Source organism: Pagrus pagrus, assembly GCF_965226575.1.
Source record: "Pagrus pagrus genome assembly, chromosome: 1".
Taxonomy (NCBI): domain Eukaryota; kingdom Metazoa; phylum Chordata; class Actinopteri; order Spariformes; family Sparidae; genus Pagrus; species Pagrus pagrus.
In genome coordinates, this window is record NC_140185.1 from 19,211,619 (window position 1) to 19,239,587 (window position 27,969).

General features: G+C 38.1%; 1 protein-coding gene across 2 annotated transcripts in view; it reads left to right on the forward strand.

Annotated features, from left to right (window-relative positions):
- Positions 1 to 27,969, forward strand: part of gpc5a (glypican 5a) — a 151,480-nt gene that overhangs the window by 80,991 nt on the left and 42,520 nt on the right. For both annotated transcript variants that reach the window (XM_084362535.1, XM_084362536.1), the window contains one exon: positions 2,136 to 2,298. In XM_084362535.1, the coding sequence (XP_084218661.1) occupies positions 2,136 to 2,298 (163 nt within the window). The remainder of the gene's footprint in view (positions 1 to 2,135; positions 2,299 to 27,969) is intronic.

Consider the following 27,969-nt stretch of genomic DNA (forward strand, 5'->3'; position numbering starts at 1 on the left):
CTTGTATTTATTCAAGAAGATCTAGATACATGATCACTTTTTTTTTTTTTTATCTCCTATTAAATGTTAACTACTTTTTGTTTATGCTCCCTTCATTTGAGTCCATGTATTACGTAATGGATAATGTTCATCCCACAGTGTTAAAGCATAAAGGACTGGCAACGTACAGTTTTTGTTCTTGTCAACAAATCACATGAAAAGACCAGAACCAGCAAAGTGTTGGTTTGGTGCGGTCAACTTGATAAAGTACAGTGTCCATGTTAATGTGGAAACATATCACCCAACTGTTCAACAGTAGCGCTTAGTGTTATGTTCTTAATAGATTTTAGACAACAATGTAGAGCTACATCACAGAGAAACAGCCTTTCACTGTTGGCTGACAAAATGTTACACAGACATTAACAATCATTGACCCGACAAACATTTTCAAATTCTATTAACTCACAATCATAATAATGTTTGTTAAGGAAAAGGTAATCTTTATTATGCACCTTTCTACTAGTTCTGTAGATGTTTTTTCATTTTTTAAATTGATAAATGTTATCATTATGACCTTTATAATTATAGTCCCTGTTCCTCAGAATTGTGTGCATAGCAAACCAATTTGTGGGTGAAATAGATGTGAAGATGTGAAAAAAAAAAATTTCTCTGCCATGAGTGAATAAGAAATTAGAAAATGTGTCAGATTATGTTACGTTTCAAGTCAAGTCACCTCTGCTGTGATTCTGCTCATGCATCAAAGTTTCTTGTGACTTGAGACTTGTCTGAAAATCATGGAGCTACTCTCCTATTACTGTTGTGTTTTCCTTTGTGTATACGCAGGGTTATTAGACATACAGCTTAACCTCCCACCTTCTTGCAAACTATAAAGAATCTTAAAGCTCAGGTTGCATATTGTCTCATGTGCAAGTTAATTATTGCAAGACTCTGTTTCCTCTGCAAACGGGCTTCAGATTCCAGATGCTTTGAACTCCAAACATATTGAGCCCTCGAGCAGTGCTCTACCTCCTGGACTGTGAAGCACAAAGTTCAAATTCAGTCTAACTCCCAGACCAGGCTAATCTCAGGCACTGCAGAAACTCATTACTCCACATAACTGATTAAAAGTTTGGTCAGATTTCTGACATGAAAGGAAAAAGATCATGCCAATTACACACATGGAAGGAGCGCTTACAGTGCCCAAAATCTCGATACCCTCCATCTCCTTTCTAACCTGTCACCATTGAGGAGCAGAGACCCCAGACAGGATAATTACCAGCACAGATCTGTCCCAGCTCAGCCGTGGCAGCAGCCCTGACACTCCTGCTCCCCTGCACTGAACCACAACAGTAACTAATTAGCATAGACACTACCTTTCTGATCAACACAAAGCAGTCTCTCTTGTTTCCAATGACGCACCATGAATTTAAATGAGCCAATTAGCGTATGCATTTCCCCTGGTATCGAGTTCAGAAAGTCTTTGATTGAGATTCTGCTGCACAGCAATACAGCAGAAAGTTTAGCTGCCCGCAGGCCGCTGCAGCCGTGAAGGGTGAGCGTCTCGTAGCTCATACGATGAATTTATTTAAGTGTAGCTTGTAGATGGTTGTGATCAGGACAACTGTTGATTTGTAAACATTCATTCACAAGCGTAAGAATGTAGATTTTAGTATATATCATATCTATAGCTTTATTTTTTTAAAAACCAAACAAAAAACATAAAAGACTTAAAGCAGTCGTTTTTTAAAAAAGTCAGGATGCAGTAAAAATATGGGCAGAATTTTTCTTTTTCTTTTTTTTTCTTTTTTTTTTATAAAAATGTCACTTCCAGTGCAGTCTTTCTCTAGATTCATAGTTTTTAATTACTCAGAGGACTGTGGCTGATTAGCAGCATAATCAGCAGCTCTTTGCATTTTCTCCCCATTTTTCTCTTCATTTTCTGATAACATATTCTGTACTGTCCTTGCCATGAGAGGACCTTGTTCACTGCTGTGAATATTGAATGTGAATGTGATACACATATAATGTAGATAAAATGCTATTTATAGCGTGGGCACATGAATTCAGAGTTAAAACTACCGTAAGCCTCTGTTAAAGATTGTGGGTATTTTCTTTTTGCAATAAAGTATGTATTTTTCTGTCTTTTTCACCACCAGCTGTTGCAGGGAAAATCCATTCCTAAACTGGGGTCACTGGACCAGATTGAAACGGGAAGTGGAGACGCAGAGGGACGTTACAGCGGAGACTGTGATGATGAGGACGGTTGTGGTGGTTCAGGTGCTGGCGAGAATAAGAGGATAGTCCCCAGAGTCTCCAAATGTAAGTCTCATCTTTTTGTGATTGCATTGAACAATTAACCTTTTGAAGACATCCTTACCCAGCATTAATGACTGAAGCACCTGAAAGTTAATGGCAAGAATATGTCACTTGAGTGGGAAGTGTTTGCATTGCACTTGTAAAAGTGTATTCATAGGTGATGTTTGAATGAAAAGGAAATATCAGGATACCAGCAGGTGCATCACATCCTGACGAAACGTCTAATGATTGATAGAATATTGAGAGATTACCATTGAAAATGAACTTGAACAGCTAGTAGAGTTTCTCCGGAGATGAAACTTGGAAAAAGGAAAGTATTGATTATTATCTAGGGTACAGAGAGAGCAGCTGAAATGATGGAGTATTATGTATCATTACAAAAGAAATCATATCTTTACTTTAACCCATCTGGTAATCATGTTAATTGCAATCTAATTTCCAAGTCTAGACATGGGGAATAATGGAGTACATGCAATGGGATTACATGATTAGTATATGGCAAAAAACATCAACTGTATTCTGGTACAGTGTAATTAGATTACAGATACTGTAACAAGAATACACACTTGTTAAATAGAAGTCATCTTAATGATATGTATTTCCGCTAGTCTTTATTTGCATATGTTTCATATTGAGGTAATAAAAAAGTAATGGAAAGTAATCAAGTTACATTATTTTCGTACTGTGATACTTGGATCAGGTTACTGACTAAATTTTTAATTAGTAACTGTATCGGAATACAAACATTACAATACATACATACAAGTAATCCTCCCAACCCTGTAAACAATATAAATGTATATTATTATTTTATTATTTTTTAATCAACAGAGATGTGAAATTACTCAACAAAGAACCAACAGAAACAATAAACACAAAAAACAACATTACCAAGATACAAAACCAAATATAAAATCATTCAACAAACACTCATATATATTATATATTACAGCCTTTATCAACAGGCCAAAAAAAACAAAATATATAACAAAACATTAAAGAAAAAAAGAAAAGAGAAAATCGTCTTTATGAATTAATTTGATTATTATATTAAAAAACATGTAATACCTCCTGTGATAAAGAAAAGGCAGAGAGAGAACACAAATGAATATGATCATCTGTTTAGTTAAATAAGGAATAAACAATTTTGCCTTAAAGTGTAATTAGGTTAGGTCATCCCTAATTACGCTATAAAGTGCAAACAAAGAAACACCATTTGCTATTACTACGGTGGTGATACAGTGATCACAGTTATAAGTTACACAGATTCTGTGATCCAGGCAATGGATCTGATAAATAACAGATGGTTTGTGGGTGTCTGAAATAATATATAATTAACGAGGGAAATGTTAGATTGCTTAAGTTTCCGTCTGTTTCCTCTGGAGAGTTTCATCTGTTATAATCACATAATCAGTTTACCACTTATTATTATAGAGCAAGGCATTACAATAGATTAATAAATAGTTCATTGTTATTATGAAAAAAAAATATAATAATTGATCCCTCGACTTAATTTTTGGCTATGACCGCTAGGTGTTCAGTGAGCTCAACACAAACTGCACCTATGATTGTATTGTACCTTTATTTATGTTCATATTATAGGAAGTCATAATGTTTGTTACCTGCTCAGGAGCTGCAAATGTATAGTAGCTAGTAGCTAAATAAGAGCATTTCTTCTCTTTGTATGAGGTTCAGTTTTCTTTATTTACATGATCCCTGAGAAATTAATGTAATCAACTAATTGAACCATAAAAAACGTTTTAATGAAGAAAAATGAAAATAAAGGTTTTCAATTGAATAAATATAATGAGGATGATAACCAAAGTGCACAAAGCATATCAAAGAAAGAAATAAGACTGATAAAATAAATAAACAATACAAGTCATTCATATGTTTTGTTAAATTCTGTCTTTTACCCATTTACCTTTTCAAAGCTGCAGATTTTGATGATCAGGTTAGCTGGTTTTAGACCTGTGAAAACTGTATATTTGACTAAGACTTGCTCCAGTCTCCATTTTATGACTGCCATAATAATAGTCATTAAAGATAATAGTTGCAATGGGGACATTATTGCAATCATGGCCCGTTACCTTAAAAATTATTGGTCCCCAGGGGATCAGTAACCCTTGATGAATCACAGCGGTGGGGCTCTCCTGTTCATTTTGCTACCTTTCACACTCTGCTTTCCTCTCAGCACATGGGTTCCTCCTCTCCTCTCTCCTCTACTCTCCATCAAACATGCTAACAACCTGATTAATCACCTCTCTCATTTTGCCCACGGCGACAGCGAGGAAAGGGGGGTCATCCAAACAAGCCGTTCTCTCCGTGTAAATGTTTCCTTTACTGCTCGTCAGTCTGTCTCGAGGCTTTAGCGGCTCAGGCTCCGAGAAAGCCGCTTAACAATCGCTCATCTGAGGCTGTGGGGAGGCGCTGACATTTATCACCCATTACAGTGGAGCCGCCCTTTACTTGTCATAGGCCAGATCAGCCTGTCTCCCATATTTATGACCCGCTGTCTGTTGTGACCTCTGTCAAGCATGTCCCCAGCTGCCTGACCCTCAAACATACTGACTGAGGATTCCCACCCAGAACCAGGCCCCTGATCGGTCCCTGAAGATTTGCTTTTATTGCTACAACATGTAGTTTTTTGGGGTTGTAATGTTGGAGTAGAATTAGATAAAGTAGTAGGATTTGCAAGCCAATGATAAAGCAGATGATATATAAAAAATCAGTCCATCCAATGTTTTCCTTCAATATAAAATTGTGTTGATTTGCAGGCATAATCTTAGAGGTTTAGTCCAAAACACCTCTTCAACCTGTGGGAGTGAGTAAAGGTCACAGATAAACAAGCAACCCCGTCCTCTGAATCATTCTCCATCATCATTGTTTGTAATCAACCGAGACATATAATACTTTCAGATGACACAGGTTCATAAACAGTGATAAACCCTCATTTGACCAATCCTATGTGACTGTTAGTCACCAGCACTTTCACACAGGACCTGCTCTACTGAGGTAGTTAGCCAGAATTTTACCTCATACAAATGTGTGTACTAAACAAGGTTATATTTCAAATAGCAGGTTGTGTGGGTGACAGGTTTCTTTTGGTCAAAAACTATACAACACTTCACATTGTACAATAATTTTCAAGTAGTATATACATTCATGGCTGAGAGGAGTCGAAAAAATCACAAATATCTGTGACAGAGTTAAAGAAATCTATAAGAGCCAAATGATAATCTTCTAGTTACATGGCATGGATTATTATATGAATGTTGGCGATACAGCATGGATATTCAGTGGAAAGCGCCAAGCTCAGCACAACTGGGAGTAGGGAGTGAGGATAACTTTGCCCCTCAGGGGAACATAAGCTGCCAGTGTGCTTCTTTAGAAGTGCTTGTCGGACGGTCAAATAGCCTCAGAAACCACCTCCGCCCACACCTTTCTGACCCCAGGTTTGTGTGTGTGGAAATGATCTCTGTTTGAACTTGTCTCTCCGGCTGTCTTTCGTCATTTGTTACACAAGTTTTATTGCAGTTCAGTTGCCAGGATATAATATTAGGAGTTATCTTTTCTGCAAACCACAGATATAGCCAAGTTTGTACCTGGCATAGGCTATGTGCCATATTGTACTAAATTTGCCATATCACGTTCACATTACATGTTGATTAACTGACTTTCATATCGGGAGGTACAGGGGACAGAGGAGGACAGTGGTCTGCATTTCTGCATTTCTAACCATGACACCACTGAATAATTTTAAGGAGACCTGGGGACATCTCCAGCCATGTTTGTGGCGACCAAAACAGGTATTTTAAGCCAAACCATGGTATTTCCTTAACCCTAACCAAGTGATTTTTGTGCCTTAACCTTACCAGAGCATAAACACACTGTTGTGACAAGAGAGAAGTACAAAATGGTACCTAAACAAACCTACATTTTAAAGAAATGTACTTAGCTAACATTTATTCAGACAATCCAGTTAGTTTCTAAAGCTTTGATTTCACCTCAGCTTACTGTCTCACCATCACAGTTTAAATATTAACTTGAAATTAATCATGGATGAAGTATTGGCATGCAACGTGTGTGAATGTGACCATGTAGCACGCAGCAGCTGAAACAAAAATATTACAGGAAAGACTAAATGTATTTGTTTATAAGCATTTTCATTTTAAGTTCTGTAGTAATTTGACAGTATTTTATGTTTTTAAATTAACTTATGTCATTTTAAAAAAATATTTCTGGGATTCCTTCGCATACCACCCGTGGTATACGTACCACAGTTTGAGAATAGTAGATTTAAACATTATCTAGTTGCCCCCTTTCGAATGACGAACTGCTTTTCACTCCACTTTTGTGGAGGAGTGTGGAAGTTTGGAACTGAGTTTCAGAGTTGTTAGGGCCACTTGTGGGTCGTTGACCCAACCGGCCTTCATGTGGGTTGCTAGGGCTTAATGAGCCCAGGTGTGAATGGTTGTTGAGATGTCTGGGGAGGGAACTCAGTGCTGCATTGTAGGTGGATGATAAGTAATTCAGATCTCACATGTGTCCTTAACGACTCTATAAGTACACTCTCACGCAGAGTTTAAAAGCCTGCAACTCCCCTCCTGTTAGTTAGAACTGAAGAAGCCTCTTGGATGAGAGGTGAAACGTCTTCAAGAAACTGAAACACGTCCAGTTGCCTACGAAACAGCACCTAGATTTACCATGATCTGGATGACTGAGAACCTTCATCAACATATCCTCAGGAGGCAGCGTCAGCAGGTTTGCCAACTCCTTTTTTTAATCAAAGCATTGGCTGACGTCACTAGAGGATGCCCGATGACTTCATATGCTAAATACATAAATTGATTTGCTACAGCACACAGATCATAATGCTGGGAGAGGGTTTGCTGTGATCATCACACTTGTTTAGATCAGACAAGCTGTTCTGAGCTTTTTGCTTTGAAAGCCAATACATTAACTTCTTCTTCATGGATGGAAGATGTAATTAATTTAGTTTTATTTGTTGACATACGGCTGAGATTTCTTAAGAATCACAACATCTCACTGCAGCAGCAGAGTTGATAAATTGGCTACCATGAGGCCAAATCACAGTAGTGGTGATGCACTATTAATGAACATTGTTTTATTTGGGTCTGTGTGCAAAACTTCAAAACAGCAAGCCGAAAGAGACAGAAATGCAATATTAAATACAACCACAGAACCAGAAACGAATGCAACCACAGAATGGGGTAAAAAATCCATGAAGGTGAGACAAAACCCAAAGTGCTAATAACACCTCACCTAAAACATGATCAACAAGCAGAGCAAAACAGGAATTTAAACAATGTTACAGTGACTGGGATTCGTTGAGCAACGCGAGTTGAATCACAACGAGAGTGAGAGTGAAGTGTAAATGAGGCAAGTGTGTGACGTCGTCGTCCGAACTCTGATGATTCTCACAGTGTTTGTACAGTAAAGTCTGAATCTTTAAATCTTACTCTATACAGAAGTTATAAGACTGCCTGGTATATTTCCTGCTGCCATTTTGTGACAAGCCTGCCAGTCTTTCAAAGTAAATGCAGTGATGTTGCAATCTCACTGCCAGATACTTAAACACCATGTATGATTTAATTTGATTTTTTTCTCTGCAATTATCCATAATCCCTCTCCCTTTGTGTCCTTGATGTTTATCGGCAGAACATGCTGACGATGGATCGGGATGATAAGGGAATAAAACGAGAGAAGCTCAATACTGACAACACAAGCCTGATTTAAGGGATTATCCTCATTAAGCAGAATTACTGTTGTGTGTGACAAGAAGCAACAATGTGAGCATCGTCAGAAATATTTCAATGATTTCTGACTCTTGCAGCAGGGTTGTATTTCCTGCATTGCACTGCATATGGCTGAGCCACCTGACCGAGTCACTGTCTTTGTAGAAATACGATGCGGTGCCTCTTTTCCTTGTCTCAGCCCAAAGAATAATTGAAAGCACACGGTGAAAACAGAGAAAGATTGATTCCTTTCACACTGTTCAACATGATGCTACTCACAGCTCATCAGGTAACACGGACTAAAGAAAACTCAGCAATCCAAGGCACACCGGAGAAAGAGCATGTATCGAGGATCGTTCTGGCCTGTTTTCGCTGTTCTGACAGAAGCTGCCGATCGGTTCAACAAACACACACATCCGATTTGTCCTCCTTAATTAAATCCAATGAGCGCTTAACACTGATGAGAACAAGCACCTCAATGTCAAAACTATTGAAACATCACAGTGCTGTGCATGTAAAGCATAATAACCGGGGTGGTAATAACTCATTAAAATAGATGTAATTGGAACACTTGTTAAGAATAGCTGTAATGTAACCCATGTCTGTGAAACTGTTGTTTAAATGGTTAACTTCTTTTGTACTAATTACAAAAATGGAGATCTCTGTGTAATCACATTTCTTTAGCTTTGATATTCATAACTTGGTAAATAAGGTGAAGCCAAAGCAGTTGGAATGGGACAAATCTCTGCTGTCTCCCTGTTTTATGATTGAGCCTGATGAGATAATTACACACCTGGTTTAATCACATAAAAACCTTGCCGAGCTCAGCTTTGGATATAATAAATCCAGTTTTTCCATTTTAGCCGTGGTGGCTTATTAATCACGACACATTTGTGAGATGATAACAACAAACAAGAGCACAGCCATGCCAGCAGCTCTGTGAGGCTGCACTCCAGGACAGCGCTGATTTAGGCTAAATACTAACAAGCTCACAGTGACAGTGCTACCATGTAGGTGTCAAACATGTATAATGTTTGCAATATTCAACATCTTAGTTTAGCCATGTTTTACCTTTACTGTGCAGGCTCAAGATTACGACACCACCTTTTTTTACCGCTCAGTCCAGAGTGTTGCGACATGACGCCATCAGCTCATCCACGAGTTCATGTCTAATCCCTGAATAACCTCACCTTTGCAGCTAAGACTGCAGATGTGAGACTTGCCTCAAGAGAGTATAACTTGACTTGCACTTGGGACTTGCATGAGACTTGAACCACATGAAGAGAGATGAATTGATGATGGCGCTAGATTAAAAGGTCAGAGGATCACCAAAGTTATTTCAGTAAACCCCTGAGGAGGACATGAACTTTGGCACAAAATTTCACAAGAAAAGTCAGGGAATAAACAAAGTTATTAGGTTCATCATGTGGGAACTTTCTAGATATTTCACTGAGGATTTCTGTTCAAAATTCCACTGCAATCCATCCAGTTAGCTGTTGACATATTTTAGTCTGGACCGACAGACTGACATTGCAATTCCTACAAAAAACTAAACAAAACATAAGTTGCCTGGTTACAGCATGTACACATGGCTACTATAAGGAGAAAACAGAGGCTTTCTTCAAACTTTCTTCTTGGATTTCTGTGACCTGTCAACAGAGCCTGCAGTGTTGAACAACACAGAGGGTTTTTCATGCTCCAACCCCAACAGGCAGCTGTGTGCCCCTTATCTGGCTTGCTGTGGTTCAGATGCCGACACTGTGACTGCTTGCAGTGTGAGCTTTGTGCTGCAAAAAGACATCTGTCAGACACTGAGGCAACAGGGGAGACACAGATCGATTCCTTGCAAGTAAGCACAATGAGGGGAAGGGGAGAAGCTCTTTTACCATGACTCTTATTAATTAGTAGCGTCTCAGCAGGAGAGAATTAGATTTTGTTTGAGCGTCTAGCTGTTTCTGGCTGATGCATGTAGAACTCCTCCACTGTCTAGTGTCAAGTCATAATTGGGGTGGGGGGGGAAATTGGTTTGTGCGCACACAAACCAATTTTCTGTCATAATGTACGACGTTTTATATGTTCCTGCTCTAGACGAGAGATCTGAGTGGTAGGAAAATACATCAAGGCCACTTTGTTGGACATATACAGTAATAGGCCTATCACTGGGAGCCATTTTGAATTTTCCCTAACAGGCCCTGTAATACTTTGCTGTGCCTATTAGAGGGATCTTTATCCTCATTACAGTGTGAGATCAAATTAGGTCACCTGCTGTGACTCCTGCCCTCCTCCATGTCAGCAATAATGGGATCAAAATCATTTGCAGCGGTGTGTCTCATAAGCCTTTTGACCGTTGAGCCTTCCTGGGTGGACTCCTAGGTCGTCTGTTTATCAGTCGATTAAATTAACCTTCTGAATTAACGAAGCGATTAATCTCAGACTTTAAGATCTCACTAAGATACCTTTTCAAATAGTGCAGTTTTATGGTTAAATGCTGTAAGGTTTAACAATGAAATACAGTGAGCAGCTCTAACTAGGTGGAGGTTAATTTAGGTAAGTTGACACAGCTACATGACTGAAAAAGTTTGATTGTATTATGCACAATATTTGTTCAGTTTGCATTTATTAGCATTTAATGGGAATATAAAAAAATGAAAATCTCGAGTAAAGACAAGATAATGACTTCACTATTTACTGCACAATCATTATTTTTCTCCTCATTTGGTATTCCTGCATGGGACCATACTCTGAGTTGTTCTCAGTTAACCACAAATCTCCCACTGTTAATTAATATTGATATTTTGGTGAAACATCATCATCAACAATGATGATCCCTACCCATAATACCTTGATAGCAAATAGTAGGTCAGGTTGTGTTGAATGTTAGTCTCATTGATATTGAGGAGCTGCCTGAGCTTAAACTGCTGCTGCAGCTGCTGGGGAATATTATATAATAAACGGATGAGTTCACCAAAAAAAAGGAAAATTCTGTCATTGTCTCCTCCATCCCATGCAGGTGGAAAGTCAGGTGAAGTTTTGTAGCCCACAAAACATTTCTGCAGCTTTACAGCAAAACAGTGTCGCAGCATTCTACTAAACAACTGAAGTAAAGGGGGACTTGTTTTAAAACATTTAAAAACAGCTGAGAATAAAACATAAAATGTCTTCAGACAGCTCGTCTGGCTTAATCAAAGTCTCCAGAAGCCCAGAGATCCCAAATTGATTTGAAAAGACCATATGTACACCCTTTTTGAACTGAAATATTCCCTGTAGCTGCTTAGCTAAAAGCGTTAGCTCACACCCCTTCTATAGCGGATGCATAATCTGGACTGCACGTTGAGGGTGTAAATAACGTATTTTTATGATATTTCTTGACACTTGAATTACACTGGATGAGCTGTATGGATCCTTTTACGTTTTAAAACAAGTCTACTTGTCTACTTCAAAGCTCCAGAAATGTTTTATGGACTACAAAACCTTACCTGACTTTCCATCAACATGGATGTGAGTATATAATGACTGAATTCTCATTTTTGGGTGAACCAATCCTTTAAAGCTTTAGCAGCTAATGTTGAAATACAACTTTGGTTTAGATTTGGGACTTGAACTGAAGACTCGCGTTTGGATAATCAAGTAACACAAAAGCTCAGTGACTACAATGCAAGGCAATGCAATCTTCCAGAGCAGGGAGCAGTCACCATTACAAAACACAAATGGGTCCTGAAATGATCCACACCTACTGGCTGAAGAAACTAATAGTGCTGCATTAATGCCACGCAGCTCAAATCAACCAGTTACAAACAGCAGACTCCCACCCTGACTAGTCTAACAGGAGGCAGGGCAATATTGATCATGAAAGACACACACAAGGGAATTGTACAATCCAACTAACGTCCAACATGGAAACTCCTGTCAAACATCAAAGACTTGAAGCTGAAGAGACATGCGTGTAAATACACGAGCACATCTCAGCAGGGGATTGGAGACAACACCAAAGGCCCAAAGCAGCAGCTACTGGAAGACTGAGCTGTCACTGTACAAAGCTTGAAGAGATGAACCCGAGTACAGTCTGGATTAGACCGTGGTAGAAGAAGTATTTTGATCCTTTACTGAAGAAATAGTAGCAATACTGCACTGTAAAAATACTCCATAGCAAGTAGAGGTCCTGAATTGAAAATATAACTTTAGCAAAACAAACTTAAGTATCACAATTAAGAATGCTAATAATGCAGAAACAGGGCTACGAGTGTTATTATTTCATGTATTATGTTCTTGGAATGTTTTCATTGATGCATTAATGTGCACAAAACATTTTGGTGTTGTAGTTGGTTGAAGTGGAGCTAATTTTAAGTACTGGAGTCGATCCAAGCCAACATTGGACAAGTGGCGGGCTACAACAGTCTAATGCCCAGGTCATTGAATAGCAATCAAAATCAAATACCAAAATCCGGTCTTTGGGGTTGGAACCAAACCATTAAACCAAACCATTGGTATTTGACGATCGATAAGAATTACTTTAAAACTTACATAGTGTTGCTTTAAACATACCACTGAACCTAAAACTGTTTTCTTACTTTATCAGTGAAGCACTTGTGGATCCTTAGAACATTTTGCAGTGTACAAGGTCAACAACACACTAAGAGACCACATCACAAATTCAATGGACTTGTAGAGAAAACCACAAAAAGCTGCTCTCAAAGTCGATCACACAAGTGACTAACCTGCATAGGCTTTAGCCTTTCAGTTAGATAACTGTGGAGAGTGGATAAAGGGTCATGAGGGGGGCTACCATCAGTCTCATCATCTACATGCTAGCCATCAAGCTGAATGACAAGAGGTTCTACAGTAATGACACCGTGAAGCCATCCGGAGTGGAAAAATGTAGCTGGGTGGACGCAAATGGAGGGAGAATAAATGGAACTGAAGGTTATCGAACTATTCAAAAGGCCACATAACAGACTGGAGACAGGGCAGCTGTAGGAACAAAGAAAGCCAAGAAAGGCAACATCCATAAGAATCACCATGAATACATACAGGTTGCTCTACTCTGCTTCAGATATTCAGCTGGTGTTGTATGAGCAAATAAAGGAAATTAAAGCTTATAAGACGCTCCTCACACTCTATTGAGGATTCCAGCCCATGTCCATCGCCCTCTACTGCAGCTGGAGACAGCCGAGGTGGGCGTCAAGGACACTGAATGAAACACGAAGCAGTCATGAGTGCATTAGTAAAATGGCTCCTGTCATCAGCAGACAGATGAGGTGGCTGCCAGAGATTGCCAGAAAAAGACACCATCTGTGCCATCAGAGCTTATGGAGCAAATGATCTGATAACAAGAATAAAATCTTAATTCAGCATTTATTTAAAAGTGGCTGTCTACAGATGTGAAAGACATTTTTTATCATGTTGGTGATGGTCTTATTCAGTATGACCTTAAATATTATTTTATAGGGATGCACGATATGATTTTTTTCCCAGCCGATACGATAAGATAGCTGATACATGCCATTCACACCTGAGTGTAAGACAGGGTAAGATCCAAAAATGTATGATTTAATATTGTTAGGCTCTGTAGTCTACGCCACGTGGTTCTTCCCGGGTGCAGCAGTATGACGTCATTATTGTGGATTTTCTACCACGAGTTTTTTCGGCATCTACGACTCCTACCTTTCATCCCATATCTGATGCCACCATAACCCAAAGGTCCATTTCGGGCGAGACTCAGCACAACTCAGGCAATTTCCCCAAAGGGTTCCTGGTCCCCCGGGAATCTTCCTGCAGTGGAAGCAAGCTGCTCGGCTCAAAGAAAAACGGTTGGCCTAATTGAAATGATTGATCCATTAGTTTGTGAATAACATACAAATTCTTCTTTGTTTAATGCTTCAAAACCAAATTTGTACTCAAATGTTGTTATTCATAGATATGGGAAGCCAAGTTGCAAATTATGTGGCAGGTTGCATAATTACAAATGATCACACTCCAAAATTGATTGATTGATTGATATATTTTTATTTCTATATTTTTATTTTATTTCTCTCAAAAATAAGTTCAGAATAACAAAATGAAACTGAAAAGAGCAGAAAACCTGAACAACAAAGTCAAATAAGATATACAAACAGTACAAACAGTATATACAGACATACATGTGCCTACACATACATACACCGAGCAGTTATAATCTCTTATTTACATAATTAACTAATTAACTTTATCTTATGTACATATATATGAATTCATTATTTTGTATCCTATTAACATATATTAACTTATTGATAGTCTTGTTTTTATAATATATTCCTCTATATTAACTTTTTAATTAACCAGCTTTCTTAAACTTATATACCTACATATCAATTCATTCATTCATTCAATATTGATAACGATGGACATTGCAGCAGTATCTAATATTAAGGAAGTCTGTTCAAGTCAATTTCATTTTAGCACCACAGCCAAACGGTTTGGATTCTCAAAACTCACAAATTAAACCTTTATACCTCCTGGATTTATCTTGAGCTGAAAAACCTGAGGGAAGATATTTAATTCTAGCCCTCACAGTTCAGGAGTCATATTGGGCAAATGTGCGCACTATTTCCCACAACAACACTGGCTGTTCTGTTAACATTCACTGCTTAACCAGTGATGGAGATCTCTGAATCTGATCCAAGTTTGGTTGATCTTAGACCTGGAGTATCAGTGGGACACTGAGGAAAACTGAAAAGAGAAATCTTAACACAAACAGGATGGTTCATCCCTAAAAGCTTCAACCCCTCACTACTATATATTGGAAACACAGAGCAACAAAAGTCAGCTCAAATCCATAGTTTTACCTGAAAATGTAATAAATCTCTTACTCAATTTTCATTCATCAGTTCCTCAAAGCTATGAATGGGCCTTTTGTATGTTTCCTTGGTAACTTCAGACCTATGCTAGATTGTATGTTTCACCTCCTCTGTTATTGTTGCTTTCTCATTTGAATTGTGGTTACCTTGACTTGCCCTAGATACTGAACTACCTTAAACAACATATTAACCCCACTGCTTCCTACTCATCCACAGATTGTTCAAGGTTTTAGCTTCACAGTGGGATTAGTTTATGTAATCAGCCTCTTGTGACTCATTGTGAATGCCTCCCCCGTTTGCTGTGGGCTTATCTAACTCATATGGATAATCATGCACCTTTTCTTCAACTCCGCCTGCTTTCAATTTATTGGAAATGATAGATGCGAGTGACTTATCGAAGTAGTTGTTTTTATCTGGCTGAAATGGGGAGGAAAGGTAAGCAAAACAAAAGTACTGCGAAGCTGCGCACGCTGATATGGTTTAACATTTAAAACATCTGAGGATTTATGAGTTACAGATATCTAAAACAGTGTGAAACTGCATTCAAATATGGATTAATATGTCAGCTTAATGCAGGTTTCTGCCTTCCCACATTAAGGCCATAAGAGCCCTGATAGTCTGGATCTACAGTATTCAATAAATAATGATATACTGAGCAGACGAATCACAAATCAATCAGCAATATCAGAGATTGTAGATCAGACATACTGCATGAGCAGATTTACCTTTTACTTTCCAAATACTCCAGAGCTTTTTCTCTGTTTTTAACCTTGTTCAAGTACACAGAAAGAAAATAAAGATTTTGTCGCTGCCTGTTTACGATTAAGAAAATGTGTTCCTCCCTACAAAGCAGACAGATGAAAGCATACAGATTAATATCTGCCATGTATTAACATATGGTCACAGCTCAGATTGGATTCAGTTTCAGATGAAAAACACACCTTGTGTGTGTGCTCTGAACGCCAGTGCCTTCTCTAACTCAAAACCTGCTCGGATGAAAATAAGACGCAATTGCTTTTTGATTTGCCACAGTAAACATAATGACATTTTCATTGAAAGATAATAGAAACCTTGCATTTTCTTTATCATTTCCCGTCCAGGTGTTGGTGTTTTTTTAAGCACAGCTTTTTAACCACAGTAAGTTGTCATTATCTTCAACGGCACATTTTTCAATCATTTTCACACACCGCGCATGATTTAATGGCTGGCTTAATGAGCTGCGGCTTGCATGTGGAAGGACATCTCATTGTGTTAATGAACCATGAAAAGGGCAAGCACACATCATTGTGTGAACTGCTTTAACAATCAGCTCGGAGTCAGACACACAGTCCATCCACCAAAAGTCTGCTCTATCAATAAGCGCAGACGCTGAACGTTTCATTTAGACAACTTATTCTCTCATGGCCCGATCGACACTGACCCTCATCTTACTGCCTGTCTACGCCTTGTCTCTCCAGCTCTTACTCACTGTCTTTCAAGGTTATATCGGCTGGACACAATTTCTGCGCTGCAGGCTTAGCTGGATCTTAAAGTAGTGCAAAAGCTTTCCTACAATGATTTAATGTAATGAAAAATCAAATAAAAATCTTATTTTATGAGACCAAATCACTAAGAGCTTTGCTCTCAAGTTGACAGTTGAGGTTGTTGCAGTTGTGCATTTTACTTTCACCACTGATGACTGAATTCTCAATTTCATATATAGTGGGCACCATTCAATCTGTAGATTTTCATGAGGTAATAAATTATGATCTTAGTTTCTCATTAGGGTTGTCCTTGAAGTGAGAACGTAGAATTTGAACCTTTTTAAGGGAAAAATAAGACTATAGCAGCTGTGTAAGGCTATAGGCACAACTGTGCTTTGAGCTAAATGTTAATGTCAGATATGCTAACATGCGCACAACAACAATGTGAACATGTTGTTGTTTAGCAGGTATAATGAATACCATGTTCACCATCTTAGTTTAGCTTGTTACAGATCTGTGCTGGGTCTCTTCTGGGTTCTTGGCTCAAATGAAATCCAGATTGAATGAATTATTTACAGTGAAAATCATATTTCGCATTTACAAATTAAACACAATCGCTTTCTAAAAAAACAATCCTCTGTGTTCTTAGTCATAAACAAAACTCAACGTGTATCTTTCCAGATCTGCTCAAGAAGGTGACTCATTTTCACTTCTCTTCATGTGATCAGGCCGGACAGGAGGTAGAGAGGTGAAAATGGAAATCATTTGGCTCTGCAGCTGCCTGAACGATTAGCCCAAACCCACTAAAGAAGAGATTGTAGCACTTTATATTACAACTCAGGAATAACACAGTAGTAGTCTGATGATAAAGAGGTAATAATTAAGTAATACCGTATAATTACCAAAGTAAAAACAAGGTTATAGCTCGATATTAATGTAAAAGATTGACAAGTGATCAAAAACAAAGGGTAATAATGTTTAATACTGTCACTTGGTACCTGGAAACACTTTGTTGCTTCTGTTTAACAATCATGAATCAGTGCTGCAAAATGCTAAATTACATGTGTCTATTTTATTTTTATCTAATGGTTGATGGAAAGTCAGGAAAGAAGCACGATGATCCAATCCATTCCTGTAGTTGTGGGGAGATTTAACTAACAAAGGTCAACCTCATGGTTATGCTACAGGTAAAGTCAGGGGATCACCAATGTCACGAATGTCCATACAAAATATCAAAACAATCCACCCAATAGTTAGTTCAGGTGTTTCAGTTGCTATCCGGTGAGCCACACAGTTGGTGGTGTAACTTCTGTAATATTCACCTCTGAAATTCAGTTCTGCTTCCATGCAGCAACATTTCATGTTTGAAAGTGGGTAGAAAGTGGTTGTAAGTGTTCTAAAATCCACTTCATTTATAATAACATGACTCACTCTTTCCCCTAGTGTCAAAAAATGGTCAAAAAAGGTCAGAAATGTAGTTGTTTCTCTGGAAAAAACCCACTAAAATCAGCCTTCTCTCTTACTTACACAGTTGTATTGCAGTATTGCTGCTTGTGGCAACATGAAAGTAGACTTTGCGTGACCCACACCACTTATCAGCACGGTGACATATGACAGGCAGGTTTCTGTCTCCTTCCTCTTGATGTCCTCTGAAAATTTCATTCAGCCTTCATCCTCAGACCTCCAAGGTCATCCTTAGATGTGCATCAGCAGCCTTGGCAGACCCACGCGCTGCTCTCCCATCATCCTTCCTCTTTGTCTGCCTGCCCTGCCAGGCAGAAAAAAACTAGCTACTTACTGTATGTCTGCTGCAGAAGCCCTCAGCTCACCCTCTTCCTCAATAGTATGCACAACCACATCTATACACAAGCATGCATGGACACACACTCTCTCTCACACACACACTGACAGTAACACGTCAGGTGAACCGGTGAAAATCTGAGTCGCCCAACAGGAACAAGGTGTCTGAAACTACTCAGACTGATGTTCTGTGTTGACCTTCAGTGAAAATGGATGAGAAATAATGGAATATCCACACAGGAAACATCACTGCAGCTGCTTGATGTTTGTCACGGTCACGAATAAAGGAGACAGGTTTGATGACATTACATTCAAAGGCTCGAGTGTGGTTGTGGTTTAATGAGCAGCAGCAGTTACAATATCATTAAAAACACAGATTCTCAGTGGACTCTTGTCTGATTTCAAATAAATAGTCTCAGAATCCATTCAGCTAAAATAACCTGAGTTTGATTTTCATTTTCCAGGTCTGCATCAGTGGACTGGAATAAGGGCCGGGGGCTTTACAAAGCTCACTGTTCTAGTCAAACCTGCTCACAGGTGATCAAGAGTAACCATAAACAACATATTAATCAAATGTAATGGGTAACCTAAACCCAAAGCCTAAACTACACTAGGCCTGAAATGTAAATGATACATAGGCAATCCATGTGAAAGCACATTAAGGTAAGTTAGTTAAATTCAATAAATGTGTGTGTAATGTTGTTATAAACAATTATAAGAAACTCATAAGCCTTTTATTAAAGCTCTTAAAGGTGCACTATGTAGTTTCAGAAAACAAATTCTAGCTCAGAAAGTTAATAATACAAACTCAGATGTAGTTATTTGATATATTTACATTTAAACAAGCCATCCTCGAGGGGAATAACGTCCCCAGAACACTGTTTGAAGCTAGAAAGGGAGCTATTAAAAGGGACCAGCAAATATAAAGAAGGTAAAACGGCATGAAACTGTTCCTTTGAGGACAGTTTGTTTATTCGGTTAATTCATTCATTAAAATCAATCAGTGAAGACCTTTCTCTTCTCTTAAAATGTCTACCCCAAAACTACATTGTGTACCTTTAAGCATCTATAAACCGTTAACACGTTTCTTACAAAAACAATAAACATGTTTATGATTCTGTTTTTTAAAAAACATGTACAAGTTTTATTAACACATAATGATATAAATAAACATCTTATAAGGACTTAAAAGGGCCTTATTATCTATTAAATAACACTTACAAGGACCTTGAAGATTTACCAGCACATTTGTCCCAAATACACAACCCCTTCCGTTTGTGACTTATTAATTGAAATAAAAAAAACATCATTAATTAAAAAAAGAGAAAAAGATAAAAGCCATTCCAAAGACATAAAAATCAACTTTCTTACAAGGAGGACCTCTCCTTGTAAGAAAGTTGATTTTTATGTCTTTGGGATTGTAAATCAGAATTTGACGAGTTGGAATGAGACCTAAAAAAATCAACTTTCTTACAAAGAGGACCTTTGAAGTGCAGCAGATTTAGCTACCTTTCCAGTGCTGAAATGATTCGCTGAAAAATAATATGTAAAATAATCGGCAACTGCTTTAATAATCTATTAACTTTTTAATTTTTTCCCAGACATAAATGCCAAACCTCCAAGGCTGAAAACTTTTCAAACGTGAACATCTGCAGCTTTTCTTTTTCAGGTGTAATTGTAATTTCAATATCTCTGGGGTTTGGACTTCTGGTCAACAAAACAAGCAATATGAATAATTTCCATTCCTCATCAAAAACAGCCTGTGTAACAACACCAACGACACACAAATAATCCTCTAAATTCTATGTAGAAGGCAAAATGATTGTCTTTTTCAATTTCATAGAAGAACCAAGAGCATTCAGCATTAGCCACTGCATTCTCTTGGCTTTTTAGGAAAAATGGACTCACCAGGCATGAATTCAGAAGTAGTTTTGTTCAGAATTTAGGTTTTTTTGCAATTCATTCATGTTGCAAACCTCCTGTTTGCAGCTCATCTCAAAGGTGCTCTGTTGGGCTGAACTCTGGGGGCTGTGAAGGCCAGTGGACTAGACTGAGGTCATTGTCATTTTCTTGGAAGCTTCTAGAGATAATGACTGCTTTGTAACTCAGTCCATTATCCTGCTGGAAGTATCCTTTTGAAAGAGGGTAGACTGTGGCCATGAAGGGACCCTCCTGGTCAGTAGCTGAGGCTGGTGTAGCATTTAAATGATGTTCAGTTGGCATAAATGGGCCCAATGTTTGCCAAGAAACTCTATACTCACAGAATTACACCACCATCTGACTAGTTTGGTCCCTCAACACAGATCCAGTACACTATTTACAACAAATTCTCACCTTTCGTAAAACATGTCGCAATAGAAATCCAAGGTTTTGAACATGGCAAAGGCTTTCCACTTTCAATCATCTAGGTTTGGTGAACATTTGCCCTCTGTAGCCTCATTTCCTTCTAATTAGCTGACAGCGGTGGAGCCTTGTAGGGTCATTTGGTGCTGCAGCCCACACATTTTCAAGGTTCAACAAGATGTGGCACTGACGCGTCCTCCTGCACCTCGCTGTTGGGCTGCACTTTTATTCATGTACTTGTGGCCTTCTCCTTAGCCTGAATGACTCCAGCCAATTTCTTTTGACCTCTCTGCCTGACGAGATTTTTGACCCACAAATAGCTACTGACTGCGTATTGCTCTTTAGTATTTCAGCTGCCTTTAAACTCCAAACGGTTGCTTGCCAACATCTCAGGAGGGAGGCAGCTACTAGATTTAACACCAGAGGCCCTTCCTATTTTTTTCTCATGAATCAAACAGCGCTGACCTCTCTACCTGCACCTATAGGTTGAGTTTAAACCTCATCATGTGAAATTTAGAGGGGATGGTTTCTATAAGCGTGTGTAAATAATAATATGACATGGATGTATCCCGCTGTGCAGAAGCTTTAAATCTCAGAAACAAGACAAATAGCAGTCTGTCTTATCAAAATGCAGCTTCTTGAGCTGCAGTGACTGAGAACAAGGCAGAATATGTGACAGTGATAACCATCTGCAAAAGAAAATGTACCAGTGTCAACAGTGCTGCAACCACACGATCGTATCAGTCAGATATCAGTGAGCTGATACATGTCAGTGATCTGTGATCCTCCTTTGGGAATCACTTTTTTTCCTCCTCAAGACCCACAATTACTCATTTTCCACATCGGAGTGATTGAATGTCACAACTCTGTGCAGCTCTCAAACACTCTCACCTCTGGCGAATCACAATCACTTAATATGCAAGACACATGCAAACACACGCAGAAAGCAGCAAAAGGTATAAATAGATGCACCTGCAAGCTTCTCTCTGAGCCACATTAGCTAATTTTTGGAAACAAAATTATTAAAAATACATCAAAAATAGTAGTAAATGTAAGTTGTATATATTTATTTTTTCTTATCAGACACCTTGCATCACCATGATTTGTAATTTGTAATTATACATTTAAATTGTTAAAGCAACATGTAAAGATTGTAATTTTGGGGGATTTGGCGCTTTGTTTGTAGTTAGCAGGTGCTAACTGTTTTTTTGAAGTAAACATGTATGTAACGCTGTGAACCAACCCTCTCACTGAAGTTGCATAGAGCAGAAACAAGTGATGGGGGGGCAGAGTGGCTGAGACAGAGACACCATTCACCCTAATACAAGACACTGTACCATCACAATGATTCTGAAGCTGTAATGTTAAGATCCAAAAGTTACATAATGTTGCTTTAAACTGTGCATAAAGAGCAGAGTTTTAGTTTAGTGTAGTTGCTAAATAAAAAAACGTTTTGTTTTAGATTTATTATGACTAACTTCTCCAAAAACTTTGCCTGCTTGCACACCAACTGTGATAAACAACGGCAATAAATAAAAATTAGGCATTAGGTTACAGAATACACACCTTATTGCTATCGTCTTATGTCTGGTTGTACTAACTGATGATTTATGAGTCCCATCCATCATATGCATGCTCACTCTTGTCACAATTTGCAAAGCTGGATTTTAGATACATCTTGTTTATAGATGCTTTTTAATCCACCCAATACTCTGAAAACAGAACGATAGCCTGTAGCCAGAGTAAGATACATTTTCTTACTCTGGCTACGGGCTATCGCTCAAGGTTGATAAATGCTCAACAGTGAGCAGTTCCGTGTCCCGATTTTCCTACACGGCTGCTATCAAAAGATAGCAGTTATCAACTGTAGTGACCTCGTTTAAAGTCCTGTACATGTAGTGGCGATTGCCATCATGACTGACTCTGCTGTAATATAAATAAAACTGACACACCATATTTTCCGCATCTTCACGGCCATCTGCAGCGGCATGATATTTTTTTTCTTCTCATAATAGAAATGCACAAATGCAGCACTGCTTTTCTTATAAATATTTTCGAGAACAGTATCTTTTTCTCTAAAAATATATCGGATTTATCACTGGGCAAAAACAAACGCGGGTTCAATGTACACAGTCAGTGGAAGAAGCGATGTTGTGACCCTGTCGATTGATTTGTAGAGCGTGACCTTGTTTGCCTGCCAGGCTTACAGTAAGTGACATATTTTCTATTTCATCCAGGTTGCATCAGAGGGGTCATGTGTTTGTTGAACACACTGGTGCTCAAGCAGAACCTCTTGTGCAGTGAAGTTGTTTTATAATCCACTTTTCTGTATCACAAATGAGAATTATATTACACGCTAATGAAAACATATTATAAATATTATATTCAATTTGTGCTAATACATCCCCCTAAATAGTATTAACTGGACGTCGTATGTGTCTTTCTTTGTGGCTTTTAATTCAAGGATTTAAAACTAAAAACACGAATAAAGGAACAGTCAACAAAATACAACTGGCCTAATTAAATGAATCCTTGAAGGTCAACTCTCTGTTTTCATGACTGAATAAACTGAATAAACAAACTATAAAGGACAACACAATTTCAATTTTGGACGCTGCCACCTTTCTAGCTTCAAAAGGTGTTCTGGGGACCTTATTTTCCTTAACCAACAGCCTGTTTATTCAGTTATGGAATAAAATAAAAATGAATAAAAATAAAAATCCCTGAGTTTGCGTTATCACCTCATTCATTCAGAATATAAAAATTCTGAGAGTGAATTTCGTCTCCAAAACTACATAGTGCCCCTTTTAAATCAGCTATTTCCAACCAGAGTTAAACTCAATCACATAGTGGCATAACACTGATTTTGATTGTCTTGTTGGGGCACTAAAACAACTAGAAAAATTGTATTTCCTGCGAAAATACAGTGTGAATGCTGATTGCTGAAGTGATTTCGCAAAATCTGCTGAATGTGCTGGAAAACACTTGCCTAATCCACAAAACATGCATAAAACTATGAGAATGAATAGTCAAGAATTTGCAGGAAAAGCTGATTTTTTTCAGAAGCTGAAAAGGCAGAAAGGCTGAAAAGTACAAGGTTGAAAAAGCTTAAAAAGCTGAACATTTTGATAGTTGAACGGTTTCTCTAGCTGAACATGAAGCTGAATATTTGAGAGCTGAAAAAGTTGAAAAGCTGAAAAGTAATAGACTGAAAGAGCTTAAAAAGCTGAACAGTTTGATAGTTGAACGGTTTCTATAGCTGAACATGAAGCTGAATACTTGAAAAAGCTGAAGAGGCACAAAGCTGAATATTTGAGAGCTTAAAAAGTTGAAAAGCTGAAAAGTACAAGGTTGAAAGAGCTTAAAAAGCTTAAGATTTTGATAGTTGAATGGTTTCTATGGCTGAACATAAAGCTGAATATTTGAAAAAGCTGAAAAGGGTGAAAAGCTGAAAGTAATAGGCTGAAAGAGCTTAAAAAGCTGAACAGTTTGACAGACAAACAGTTTCTGTAGCTGCACATATGCTGGAGCAGTAGCAGAACCAAAGCTGAAAATGTCCCCATAAGAATGAATGGGAAAACACCTCCCAAACACCTGCAGGTTTAGAAAAAAGTGTAATGGTTATGGCCAAAATATGTATACAGTGAGTAACAGGAGACATTGCTGAACCATGTGATGTGTTTTTTATTTCAGTAGAGTGAAAAATGAGGGCACAAGAGCGAGAGACAAAACCGGTACTGTCTGCTCCACTCCAGAGATTTAGGCTCAAAGTTAACACTGCGGCTTATGGCGGAGTTGCTGGAGTTCTTGTCACTCGAGGGCTTCTACAGCCAAAATTTTAAGTCGCACATCTGAAATAAGACCATCATATGAAAGCCAACAAGATTTCCTACATTTCTATGTATATATTGTCTATGTGAAGTAAAAGCTGTGGGAGCCAAATCAAGCTGAAGAGAGTTTTTTCTAAAGTTTTTGCAGCTGCTCTCCACTCTAGCGATGATGTCACCCACTCTAGCTCACGCAATACACACCCATTATAAACCCAGAAGACGAGCTAAAAATCCTTCAAACTAAAACTGTGATAATTTCAAAACCATAGAAGATTTTCAAAAACTAAACACATGCCTAATAGTTCAAGGTCTTGTGACTATTTTAAAGTTGGAATGGTGTCTCTAGCTCAAAGTATGAGGGAGCAGAAGAGGTTCAAAGTGGATGAGTTTTGAGGAGGATTTGAAGATTTTCCCATTTGCTTCCATATTAAATTTTTTTTTGAAAAAGCTGAATATTTGAAAAGGTTGAAAAGTTAAAAAGCTGAAAAGTACAAGGCTGAAAGAGCTTAAAAAGCTGAACATTTTGATAGTTGAACGGTTTCTATAGCTGAACGTATGCTGAAGTAGTAGCAGAATGAAATTTGAAAAATTCCCCATAAGGATGAATGGGGAAAATTTTGCAGAAAAAGCTGAATATTTCCAAAAGTATAAAAGATAGAGAAAAGAAAAATACACGCCATCATGTCCTTAACGAGCTGCACATTTTGATAGTTGAATGGTTTCTGTAGCACAAAATTTGAAAGAGTAGAAGAGAGCCGAAAAACGTACGGAATCAGGAATAATAATAATTATAACTAGAAAAATTGTATTTCCTGCGAAAATACAGTGTGAATGCTGAAAGCTGAAGTGATTTCGCAAAATCTGCTGAATGTGCTGGAAAACACTTGCCTAATGCATAAAAAATGCATGAAACTAAGAGAATGAATGGTCAAGAATTTGCAGAAAAAGCTGATTTTTTCAAAAGCTGAAAAGGCAGAAAGGCTGAAAAGTAATAGGTTGAAAGAGCTTAAAAAGCTGAAGATTTTGATAGTTGAATGGTTTCCATAGCTGAACATAAAGCTGAAAAGGTTGAAAAGCTGAACAGTCTGACAGCCAGACAGTTTCTGTAGCTGCACAGATGCTGGAGCATTAGCAGAACCAAAGTTGAAAAAGTCCCCATAAGAATGAATGGGAAAACACCTCCCAAACACCTGCAGGTTTAGAATAAAGTGTAATGGTTATGGCCAAAATATGTATACAGTGAGTAACAGGAGACATTTCTGAACCATGTGATGTATTTTTTATTTCTGAAGAGTGAAAAATGAGGGCACAAGAGCGAGAAACAAAACCGGTACCGTCTGCTCCACTCCAGAGATTTAGGCTCAAAGTTAACACTGCGGCTTATGGCGGAGTTGCTGGAGTTCTTGTCACTCTAGGGCTTCCACAGCCAAAAGTTTAAGTCGCACATCTGAAATAAGATGATCATATGAAAGCCAACAAGATTTCCTACATTTCTATGTATATATTGTCTATGTGAAGTAAAAGCTGTGGGACCCAAATCAAGCTGAAGAGAGTTTTTTCTAAAGTTTTTGCAGCTGCTCTCCACTCTAGCGATGATGTCACCCACTCTAGCTCACGCAATACACACCCATTATAAACCCAGAAGACGAGCTAAAAATCCTTCAAACTAAAACTGTGATAATTTCAAAACCATAAAAGATTTTCAAAAACTAAACACATGCCTAATAGTTCAAGGTCTTGTGACTATTTTAAAGTTGGAATGGTGTCTCTAGCTCAAAGTATGAGGGAGCAGAAGAGGTTCAAAGTGGATGAGTTTTGAGGAGGATTTGAAGATTTTCCCATTTGCTTCCATATTAAATTTTTTTTTGAAAAAGCTGAATATTTGAAAAGGTTGAAAAGTTAAAAGGCTGAAAAGAACAAGGCTGAAAGAGCTTAAAAAGCTGAACAGTTTGATAGTTGAACAGTTTCTATAGCTGAACGTATGCTGAAGCAGTAGCAGAATGAAATGTGAGAAAATCCCCATAAGGATGAATGGGAAAAAATTTTGGTTTTAGTTTTGAAAAAGCTGAATATTTGAAAAAGTTGAAAAGCTAAAAAGCTGAAAAGTACAAGGCTGAAAGAGCATAAATAGCTGAACATTTTGATAGTTGAACGGTTTCTATAGCTGAACGTATGCTGAAGTAGTAGCAGAATGAAATTTGACAAAATCCCCATAAGGATGAATGGGGAAAATTTTGCAGAAAAAGCTGAATATTTCCAAAAGTATAAAAGATAGAGAAAAGAAAAATACACGCCATCATGTCCTTAACGAGCTGGACATTTTGATAGTTGAATGGTTTGTGTAGCTCAAAATTTGTAGGAGGAGAAGCGAGCCAAAAAACGTACGGAATCAGGAATAATAATAACTAGAAAAATTGTATTTCCTGCGAAAATACAGTGTGAATGCTGATTGCTGAAGTGATTTCGCAAAATCTGCTGAATGTGCTGGAAAACACTTGCCTAATCCACAAAACATGCATAAAACTATGAGAATGAATAGTCAAGAATTTGCAGGAAAAGCTGATTTTTTTCAGAAGCTGAAAAGGCAGAAAGGCTGAAAAGTACAAGGTTGAAAAAGCTTAAAAAGCTGAACATTTTGATAGTTGAACGGTTTCTATAGCTGAACATGAAGCTGAATATTTGAGAGCTTAAAAAGTTGAAAAGCTGAAAAGTACAAGGTTGAAAGAGCTTAAAAAGCTTAAGATTTTGATAGTTGAATGGCTTCTATAGCTGAACATAAAGCTGAATATTTGAAAAAGCTGAAAAAGTTGAAAAGCTGAAAGTAATAGGCTGAAAGAGCTTAAAAAGCTGAACAGTTTGACAGCCAAACAGTTTCTGTAGCTGCACATATGCTGGAGCAGTAGCAGAACCAAAGTTGAAAATGTCCCCATAAGAATGAATGGGAAAACACCTCCCAAACAGCTGCAGGTTTAGAAAAAAGTGTAATGGTTATGGCCAAAATATGTATACAGTGAGTAACAGGAGACATTGCTGAACCATGTGATGTGTTTTTTATTTCTGTAGAGTGAAAAATGAGGGCACAAGAGCGAGAGACAAAACCGGTACCGTCTGCTCCACTCCAGAGATTTAGGCTCAAAGTTAACACTGCGCCTTATGGGGGAGTTGCTGGAGTGCTTGCCGCTCAAGGGCTTCCACAGCCAAAAGTTTAAGTCCTACATCTGAAATAAGACCAACATCTGAAAGCCAACAAGATTTCCTACATTTCTATGTATATATTGTCTATGTGAAGTAAAAGCTGTGGGACCCAAATCAAGCTGAAGAGAGTTTTTTCTAAAGTTTTTGCAGCTGCTCTCCACTCTAGCGGTGATGTTCCGCACTCTAGCTCACGCAATACACACCCATTATAAACCCAGAAGAGGAGCTAAAAATCCTTCAAACTAAAACTGTGATAATTTCAAAACCGTAAAAGATTTTCAAAAACTAAACACATGCCTAATAGTTCAAGGTCTTGTGAATATTTTAAAGTTGGAACGGTGTATCTAGCTCAAAGTATGAGGGAGCAGAAGAGGTTGAAAGTCCATGAGTTTTGAGGAGGATTTGAAGATTTTCCCATTTGTTTCCATGTTAAATTTTTTTTTGAAAAAGC